The following is a 9,997-nucleotide window of genomic DNA, read 5'->3' on the forward strand; positions in this document are numbered from 1 at the left end:
CCTCCTCCTCCTCCTCTCCCGAACAGCCCCTTCCCAGGAACTCAGTAAGGGAGCTTTCCACAGTGCAAGTCCTTGAGGCTCATTAAATTTCTCTTAGTATTCTGTTTGTATCAAAATAAATTATTTACATACGTCATAATGACCTGTACAGTTTTTGAAATGCAAAGTACAAGTTCTGACTTCATTTGCACCAGTGTAAAGCAGGGATAACCTTAGTGCAGTTGGCTGTGGAAGCACTTGGGTGTGAACTTGGCATCAGTGGGACCCAGTTCAGGACTAGTGTCCCTACACACAGCACCTCAAAAAGTAAGTCAGTGACACAGCCTGTCACCTTTGACACCATGTATATATTGGCCATTTTACAGGAATTTCTTACCAGGCTGCTACATCATTTACGATTGGACTTGATGATCTTAAGGGTCTCTTCCAACCTAAATGATTCTATGATTCTATGACTCTATCATCATTAGCAGGTAGATGTAAGTGGTAGAGAAATGCACAACCCGCTGCTGATGTCCTTTCAGTAACTAGCCAACTGAAGGCTCCAACAGAAATCCCAGCAGAACTCACTGAGGCAAGTTATTGCCCCCAGCTATCTGCTCTACCCGTCTGCTGGACATTTCTGCAACACAGCACAAATGTGAGAAGCTAACGTAGATGCCTCACACCCACCCCAGGAACGGAGCAGCTGAGTGGTTGTGCTGACGATGCATGGGAAGCTTCAGCAGAGGGGCACCAGCAAATGGTTGCAGACCTGATGGCCCAGCCTGCCACAGTTGTCTGCTCAGAACATTTTTTCCCTGCATTTTGTGATCAGTAAACGCCACACTCTCTTTCCAGTGGCAGGAGGTATTTTGTACAGACAAAACACTGCTTCCAGGAGGTGCAAAAAAAGCCCTGAACTCGCCCTTTTCCTCAAATTACTGTGCACTGGATGTGCAGATAATATAACTGCTTGTGACTAATCCCGCTGTGTTGGGGTGGGGGATGCCTATTGCTTTTTTGAACAAGCTCAAATCTGAGCATGAACAAACTTGGTAAACTTTAATACGAAAGCTCACATGAAAACTAGGTGGAGTAGGAAAGACGTTGTGAGCCCCTTCCTTGCCTCAGTACTGAACTTCCTGTCACTTCAGCCTCAGGAAGTGTTGACGACACTGATGGCCACAGACTGGCCAGGGTGCAAATTGAGCTTATTTGTCCTCTTGAAAGAACACAAGTTTAACGGAAAAACATAGGATTAATAGGTCAGGGCAGAATTCAAAGGAGGTAAGAGGAACAAAGTTCAGCAAAGAGCACAAGGCATTTTCAGAGAAACGGAAGAGCCCCGATTTAACTGTTTCTGTAGATGTGCTGGCTTGCTGGTGTCTCTGGCTGCTGTGTATCCAAGGCCACGTGCTAAGAGAAAGGCGAACACGAAAGAGATCCTTATTTATCAGAAGACTAGCAGGAATCCCACTGAACCTTCAGCTTTGTCAGCCAGCACTGGTAAGAGTTCATTGTAGGTGATTTGTAAAGTAAACTAAGCACGTTCTTCTTCTGTCCTAGGACACAAGACCTAGAAGCACATTTTGGAAGCTGAGACAAATCCTCTCCTCTCCGATTTAGGCTTCCAGATGGTCTGAGACAGCATGCCCGCAGCAGGCCTGCCATCTACCCAAAGTAGATACAACGAATATGTCTTAATTGTCAATATCAAATGAAGGTTTAAGTCATCCCTTTAGGGAAGCTGGATACAGATCCAGCGCCTGGGCAAAGAGCATGCTGATGTAGAAATAGTGAAGGCATCCAAGTAGGCACACTCAGAGTGATTTCGTATCTGGAACCTGAAAAAAATACAGGAAGAAAACAGTGATTACTAAATAATTTCTACTACTAAGCCAAATATTATAGCCTGCTGTAAAACAACACTTCTGCTGAAGTAGTTTCCAGTTGACTTTGGTCCCTTGTGATATGGTAGTTTCAGCTGCTAAAAGCAAGGTGAGTGATAAATCATGTCAGAAAAGCCTGTTTAGCTCACGCAGTGGTGCGTGAATCTCCGTTTCTATGAGTGGTTCATACCAGGTATCGTACCATAACAGGAGGAAAGACAAAAGACAGCTTATGATATATCCTGCCTAGAACTACTGAGGTCATAAATGCTCTGCAGAGCAAGACAAGGGGAACTGCTGTTTCATGGGCCTGATGCAGAGCTGTTGTAGCCCACACATTTTCTAATATAAATAGGGGGAAAATCTGGGTTGTCTGCAGGTTGTGACAAACTCACTAAAGCAGACATGGTTTTTCTTATTCAGCTGCTTAATCCATCTGAAGATGATTATTCTACGATTTTTCTTATAAGGCTGCTTAATCCATCTGAAGATGATTATTCCCTCATACCTGTCACTTCATTCTCTTTCATTCCTTAAAAAATGGATGTGTATTTGCTAGATATTGTGTATTTCAGGAAGACGAGCACAAAGGATCACATTGGAAACCAAGAATTGTGAAGATCTGAAAAGAGACTGAAATGTCTATACTATGTACTGAAAAATATGTAAAATTAAGGTAAATAGGGATGATCAATAACATTATCTTGATGTGCTGAGCTACTAAAAAACCATTCTTGAATCAGGGACTTCTCTACTTTGATGCTATTGGAGTTAAATCACTAATAACTGCGAAGAGTTCATTTTCAAAGTCACGGTTATAAATCACAGGAAAAAAACCAATCCTGATAGAAATAACATTGTGCTGTAAACCCTAATTCTACATTTGCTTAAGTATGTGTTAGACAATCACAAGGAACTTACAAGTCCACCTTCAAGGCAACACCATTCTCCCAATAGAAGCTTTCACCTTTCTTGCGCAATCCAATCCAGGAGTCATCTATTTTCAAACGCTTAGCTAAAGAATGCTAAAAAAAAAAAAAATAGCATTTTTGTCAACATGAGCTCTCACAATGAGACGCAAATCCCTCCTGTGATTTTTGAGGAGGACTAGTTCATCGCTGTGTCATCTAGAACACTTTCATAAGCATTTCATTGAGAGTTAAGAGCCTAATTCTGCCTTTGAATTGACCCTTATAGTTATCATAAACTTCAGTGAAGTCGTTCAATTCTACACCCTTGAAAATTATTACTGTTTACTACACACAAAAATACCCAAACACCATGTATTGGTTGTGTCTGTCTATATATGTTTATCAATCTCTACATATGCAACTTGGTCTAAATAGGCTGGTACATACAGGTGTTTCCTGCATTTCAGAGGGGCATATGGGAACTCCTCCCCTTCCCAATTATTATTTAAATAATTTAAATTTAAAGTTTTTTATCTGTGGATGTACAGATAAAAAGAGTGAAAGACAATTCACTGCTCCAGAAGTTTGCAACAACTTGTATCAAACACAGCAAAGAATGATGGAAGATAACAGAAACAGCACTTGCAATGGGTTAATATTACAGAACTCCCTGCAACAAGCTATCATTAGACTCAGTGAACTTAAAAATGATATAAATATTAGCTGTCAGCATGGACTCTAATGGACATGGAAGGAGTGAACCATTATCCTCCTCCACTCTCCCCTAGCAACTTCAATTCAATACAGTTCAGAAGAAATTGTCTCTGTATGGTCCCAATGCTGTTTCTACAGTTTTTGGTGTACCTTCTTCTGGTGTGACTCACGCTATCCAGTGCTGGAGACGAGACAACACATACCACAGAGCACTAATCTGACCCAGTAGGCCAATGTCTGCATTCCTGTGCTTTTCTTCCATAAGCTGGGTTTACAGTTTGTAGGTATAAGGTTTTTAAGCAGCAGCTTAAATAACATTAATTTCTGCCTAGCCAATTACCAGCTGAATATCACAGGCACCGAATTAGAAGTGAAGCTTTTAGATGCGTAAGGAAGAGAGGCATTTACAAATTCGATAAGAGGTGATGACTCACAGGGCAGCAATGCAGAAGGGGCTTGTGGAGGGAGGACAAGCTGGCAAATATGTTTGGAATTATTGGCAAAGAAAGGGGTCTGATGATGGGATAAAATGAGAGACCACATTCACTCACACATGAAGTAAGAACTGGGCCCTACATCTTTTTCATTGTTGAAATTCTTGTTCCTATAAAAATATTTATTAGCTCAAGTCAAATTCAGATGTGACTTAACCTGTGTAATTTCACTGAGGTTTCCTCCATTTCAGTATCATCTGCTACACCACTAATATGTACCAGCCAACTGGAAAAGTAGCCTTTTGACCTCTATTCAACAATCACAGTAATGATAAAGCTCAAATGTCAATCTATCTAAAAACTAACTTTTTGATGAAACTAGTTTCTCATTTACAATACTCAAAAGACAGCAGATCTGTAAAAGCACATTACAGTTTTAGTAGCACACAGTAGTAAGATGTCACTAGCATTCACCGACTCAATGCAACTGGACCATAATACAGGCAAATCAAAGTATTTTAACAAACTTATTAGCATAAGAAAATGTCCAAACCAGCTTCAGCGGGGCTATATTCCCACCACCAGTATAAGCATGTGTCTCCAAGAGGCATTAAGGCATATCTAAAAACAGATGCAAGCCGATGAAGATGGATAATTTCCACTATGCTGAGAAATGGTTTTAAATGTTTGGTTTCTTACAGAAACCAAAGTATCCATTTATTTGTCTGTACTGGGAGTTGGACAGATTCATACCTGCTTTGAAGATGAAGGTCCATAGGACAGAAAAGTAAAACTAGGCAAACTGATTCATAACAAAGTGTCTTTCATAGTCATTCAAGTCAAATCCAGGCACCAAAGCAGTGTGGGGCAGCTGGTACTGCTGCTGCACCTGCTGCAGCCAGCCAGCTACTTACAGTAACAAAGCAGGTACTTTTCCACTACCTGAATTCACACAGCTTAATTATTTTACAAAGATTTAAAGGATAAGTATTGCATGTAAAAAAAAAATGAAAGCTTTGTCAAGGAAAGAGAGAGATAGAGAAGTTGTGTTCTATTTTGTTGGGGTTTTTTCCCATTACCATTTCTTCCTGGTTTTCAAAAATGGCTAGCAAGGATTCATTCTTAGCACAGAAGGTCTGGCTAGATGTCCAGTTTTTTTCCTCGTCTGAGATGAAATAACACTTCTTTTTGTAACCTATCCACTCGCTGGGGCACTGTTCAGAAGGAAATTTTCTGTGGTAAGATGTCCCAAGTGTTGCAGCTACAAAGGAAAAGAGAGAACAAAATTTCTACCTGGTAAAACCTTAGCATTCATCAGCATAACTCAACCTAAAATGTCGATTTTTTTGAAAGCCAATGCCACACTAGATGCCAGAAGAGAAGCCAAAGGAAGGGCAAGGGTCCTGACCTTCCCTGCCTTTCAGGCACTGTCTTCAGCAGAGAAATGTGAAAGTTGGGGGCTGCAGCCTAATTATTACGATCAGTAGAAAATAAGTAGGGTTTGGAAAACACTCCTGAATTTTAGAGAATTAGAGGCATTGACAATTGACAATTTATACTCGACACATTTTAAATCAGTAGTAGGGTAATAAACCTCATACTATTAATTTATTGATCAAATTCATTTTAAGTAATGAAGTTGCTTGAATATCTACAACTGGTGAGGTATTTCATGAAGACAAGTTGCTTTGATTCTGTATCAGACCTTTAAGTGTTTGATAAATCTGTGTGAAGGTAAGGAAATCAGGTGTTGATATGATGCTAATGAAGTTTGTCTGTTAATGAAGAGGTAAAAATTATTATTATTTGGAGATAATGGTTTGGAGAATGGTTTGCTGGAGTTGTTTCCCAGCATGTTTTAATGTCGTCTCTTCATCTTTCTGTCACAGTAGCTCTGTGAGGGTGAGAGGGCTCACTGGCATGTTTTATTTCATGTGCTGAGTTTAATTTCTTGCAATGAAGACAATTAATTTGCATGTATTTTGTTTTCTATTTTCCAAACAAAAATAATCTGCCCTGATTGTTACTGAATGGTTACAGTGACCTTTTCTGTGCAGCATGGTGTCTTTTGTAACACACCCAGGCTCACTCAGTGTATAAAGGGTCATCCCGCTGGAAGCGAATCCAGACCTTCTGCACCCAAAGTGTATTTTTCCACTGCTTAAGCTTGGAGATGGCTAATATTGAAATTAAAGTAACTGGCTGTTATGTGAGTAGAGGGGTTTGCAGGAAGTGAATTGATCTCCCAGACTCTGCAGCCTGCTGCTGCCACGCTTGCTCTCTTTTCCTTTCTAATCAGCTACTCTCTTTGCTATATACAATTGGAGACCCCTTAGCAAGTCACCTGTGAGCACTGCCCTCACCCCCTCCAAGAAAATGTGACTGATTCCATTTAAATAAAAGCCTAATAAAAGCTAAAATAATAGCTGAAATAATAAAAAGCTAATTTAAATAAAAGCCTAATAAAAGCCTGGTACAATCAGGTAAGTTACTGGTGATAGGCACAGAGAAGACATGCATACACCACATGCATGGCCAGGCAAGAAACTATACTCTTAAGAGTAGTAAGGATGCAGCAAAAAGAAAAAAAAAAAGTTTACAGCTGAATCATCTGGATTTTATCTGTAGGGAGAATTCTCTCTCCTTTTAAATTCTGCCTGGAGGTTATTCAACCTTATACCGACATCGAAACAACTGAAATAGTGATGGAAGTCCCAGGTTTTGTGACTCTGCAGGCGCTGCAGAGTACTAATGTGGGTGCGCTTGACTGCTGTGATCCTGGAGCCCAGTAGTTAGAGGAAACATATCTCAAATAGAAAATGTTCCAAAAGCTTACCAAGTACAATGAGGACCACCAGCACCAATGCAAGAAATACGTATCGGCAACAGACTGTGAAAAAGAAGATCATTAATGGTTTTGTATATTTGAGCACTTAGGCTCAGACCATATTTTAGTATTAAGTGAGACAGCAGCAGGATAGCCTTTCATTTAAGCTCCCAGTATGTAAATACAAAACACTACTGAAGTCAAACAAGGCACCCTGAATTGACATTTATGTAACTGGACAGTTCGATAAAATGGCCAACTATCACGTAATTTGCATCTTTTTTGATCCGTATACACCCTAAAATTTTCCACCGATGTGCAGGTCCCTGTATGGCAAATTTAAGCCTTCCAGTCCCAAGTTTATCATCTCCTCTATGTTTTGCAGACCTCTTAGAAATAACCTCTGGAGGCCAAGAACTTGTAAGTCATCACTAACTCCAATCAAGCTACATCCATGTTTCGAAAACAGGAGAATGTTCTCAGGCAATTCAAACATTAAAGGCTGAGGTTCAGAGTACAGCTGCAGTCTTGAATCAAATGTATTTTCTCTTTGTCACAAGCTGTCCTTCACACACAAATTTAAATGCAGATGTGCAAGCTCATCTGTTGCAAAGGCACAAACTATTGTCTCTAATGAGGTTTGACTTCACTTTCTACATCTTATCCAAGAGTATTTCATACAGGTAAACTACCACATGGAAAAATGCCCATTTTCACACAAAAGGATCAGACATACACAGTTCACACTTGGATCAACAACAGATACAGTTAATTTTCTTCCTAGTAGCTGGTACAGTGCTGTGTTTTGGATTTAGGATGAGAATAATGTTGATAACACACCAATGTTTTAGTTGTTGCTGAGCAGTGCTTACACTAGTCAAAGACTTTTCAGCTTCCCATGCTCTACCGACTGAGAAGGCTGGAGGTGCACAAGAAGCTGGGAGGGGGCACAGCCAGGACAGCTGACCCAAACTGGCCAAAGGGACATTCCATACCATGTGACGTCATGCTCAGCATGTAAACTGGGGGCAGTTGGCCGGGGGGCGGCGATCACTGCTCAGGGACTGGCTGGGCATCGGTCAGCAGGTGGTGAGCAATTGCATTGTGCATCACTTATTTTGTATATTCTTTTATCATCATCATCATCATCATCATTATTATTATTATTATTATTTTCCCTTCCTTTTCTGTCCTATTAAACTGTCTTTATCTCAACCCACAAATTTTACTTTTTTTTTCCCCGATTCTCTCCCCCATCCCATTGCAGGGGCAGGGGGGCAGTGAGCAAATGGCTGTGTGGTGTTTAGCTGCCTGCCGGGTTAAACCACAACACGGTTATCTTAATTTTTGTGACTACAGCTTTGCCTAGAAGTAAACTCCCAGGTTTTGTCTTGTCCAAGCCAGGGGATCTGGAACTAGATTTGGAGCGAGACTTCAGACTTTCTGCAGGAAGCTGTCTTACCTAACACCAAAGAAAAAAATCTTACATTTTGACTGAAAGAACCTCTCTTTACAGCACCTCCCTGTCCTCTGCACCCATGAACTAGCTGCCACTTTCCATCTGGCATCTTGTCTGACATCAGTGGAGTCTACGTTCCCAACAGGTGTTTGTGCCAGACACCGGGTGGTCGCAGCCTCCTGTTCACCTTCAGACTCCATCTACAGCTGGAAAACAAAGAAGGAAGCTATGTTTAATGAGTGCTGCCCTACTGTCTATAAACAAGTGGAAATAGTAGAAATCCCAAAGCTGCCTTAGTTATTGACTGTACCTGAGAGGATGAGGGCAGAGTGGATGGAGAAATGAGGAAACAAATAGAAAATAAGGAGCTTGTACAACATATCTGAGGCCCACCAAAAGGAGAAGGTGGGCCTCAGATACGTTGCACATATCCCCCTTCCCAGGGAGGGGGGCGATGGGCAATGAGGACTGTAATGGAGGGAAAGGGAAGGATAGAGCAGATGGGAACAATGTGATAGGGAAGGGATGGGGCATATCAAGGCAGGAGGGAAAGGCCACAAAAAACAGAGCTTTCCACTTCACCACTATGTAGCTTAAAGTAGTTTTGTCTGCATGCGAAAAGTTCAGGCAGTTTCCCAAGTGAGGCTGAACCTGGTCTGCAGAGGGAAGCTCACTGTACCCTTTTGTGCTCACACCAATGAGTGATGTTTTCCTCACAGTTTTTCTTAAATCCCGCTTTCAATGACATAAATTTAACAGAAAAAGTCGCCCAGAGAAGAATATGCAGCTATAAACATTATTGTGTCAGTGCAGAAATGTCAATTCATCTTCATGAGTTAGGTTATAATAGGGAAAAAAAAAACCCACTCCTCTTTCTAAGACTTCAACATCTTTACTTTCATTACTGTTATTAATGTTAATTGGCACATGCCTAAGAGGCCTCCTCAACTCCACAAATTCACAACAGTAATTAGGTGCCTAAATATCTCTAAGAATCAGACTCCACTTGCGCTTGGTCCATCCTACAACAGCAGAAGGAAACTAAGGCTTGGAATTACATTCACCAATAAGGTGCTCTTTCTCCAAAGACTCTTCTGATTACCCCGAACACATCCCCAAAACACTTTGTCCATTTTAGTGCCTGAATATTCATTGTTTGGTACCTGAATGCATGTTTGCTCATGGGCTGGGCCTCTTGCCCCCAGCGAGCACGCTACGCTTTGTTGCTGTACTGAAAAAGCACTGATTTTGGCTTCAGCCACAGAGGAGTTTCTCCTGAACCTTCTCGTCCACACCAGGGAGAAAGCCTATTCCCCACCCTTGGCTTTTGGGATGGAACAGTGAGCAACACAGCCAGCTGGGGTACAGGTGAGCTACCACCCTCTGTAACACAAGGCATTTCTTGAAGGCAGATGCTGGCGAATGCGTTTCAAAGAACGTTTGGAAGATTTAAGAACAACATGCAGCCTAAAGGTCAGCAATTTTTCATTGAGCCACAAAAAATATTTCCATTTCTGAGAGCTTATTCAGCTAAAGAAATTTGCTCTCACTTTTTGTGACACACTTGTTCCTTTGGAGGAAACACCAGCAGGAGCTCCGTTTGTTCAAGGCCGCAAGACAAGGGCAAGTGAACCACTGAGGTCCAGGCCGCCCCCACTTCAAACAGCACATTTTCCTCCCCTTTAGTCCTCATTTTCCGCCTCTTCAGTCCTACCTTCCCTTCGGCTTCGGCTTTGGCGGGGGGTGCACACGGGCCCCCGACCTGAGCAGCACCTTGCCTT

General features: G+C 41.6%; 1 protein-coding gene across 1 annotated transcript; it reads right to left on the reverse strand.

The window, feature by feature from the left end:
- Nucleotides 1–1,720: 1,720 nt before the first annotated feature.
- On the reverse strand, nucleotides 1,721–6,038 carry LOC103906601 (C-type lectin domain family 2 member L-like). The gene is made up of 4 exons (XM_009288537.1): nucleotides 6,020–6,038; nucleotides 5,010–5,191; nucleotides 2,793–2,896; nucleotides 1,721–1,826 (listed from the first exon to the last, which is right to left on the reverse strand). The coding sequence occupies exons 1-4, from the start codon at nucleotides 6,036–6,038 to the stop codon at nucleotides 1,721–1,723; spliced, it is 411 nt and encodes a 136-aa protein (XP_009286812.1).
- Between the last annotated feature and the right edge of the window lie 3,959 nt (nucleotides 6,039–9,997).

The sequence above is a fragment of the Aptenodytes forsteri genome, unplaced genomic scaffold (assembly GCF_000699145.1).
Source record: "Aptenodytes forsteri isolate BGI_AS27 unplaced genomic scaffold, ASM69914v1 Scaffold73, whole genome shotgun sequence".
NCBI classification, from domain to species: Eukaryota; Metazoa; Chordata; class Aves; order Sphenisciformes; family Spheniscidae; genus Aptenodytes; species Aptenodytes forsteri.

Excerpts from the sequence above, each read along its gene's own strand:
- LOC103906601 (XM_009288537.1), bottom strand. Across the intron at positions 2,897-5,009 it reads TTGAAAACCAGGAAGAAATG|CATTCTTTAGCTAAGCGTTT; the intron begins GTAATGGGAAAA and ends TTTTTTTTTTAG. Across the intron at positions 1,827-2,792 it reads GTTGCCTTGAAGGTGGACTT|GTTCCAGATACGAAATCACT; the intron begins GTAAGTTCCTTG and ends TATTTTTTTCAG.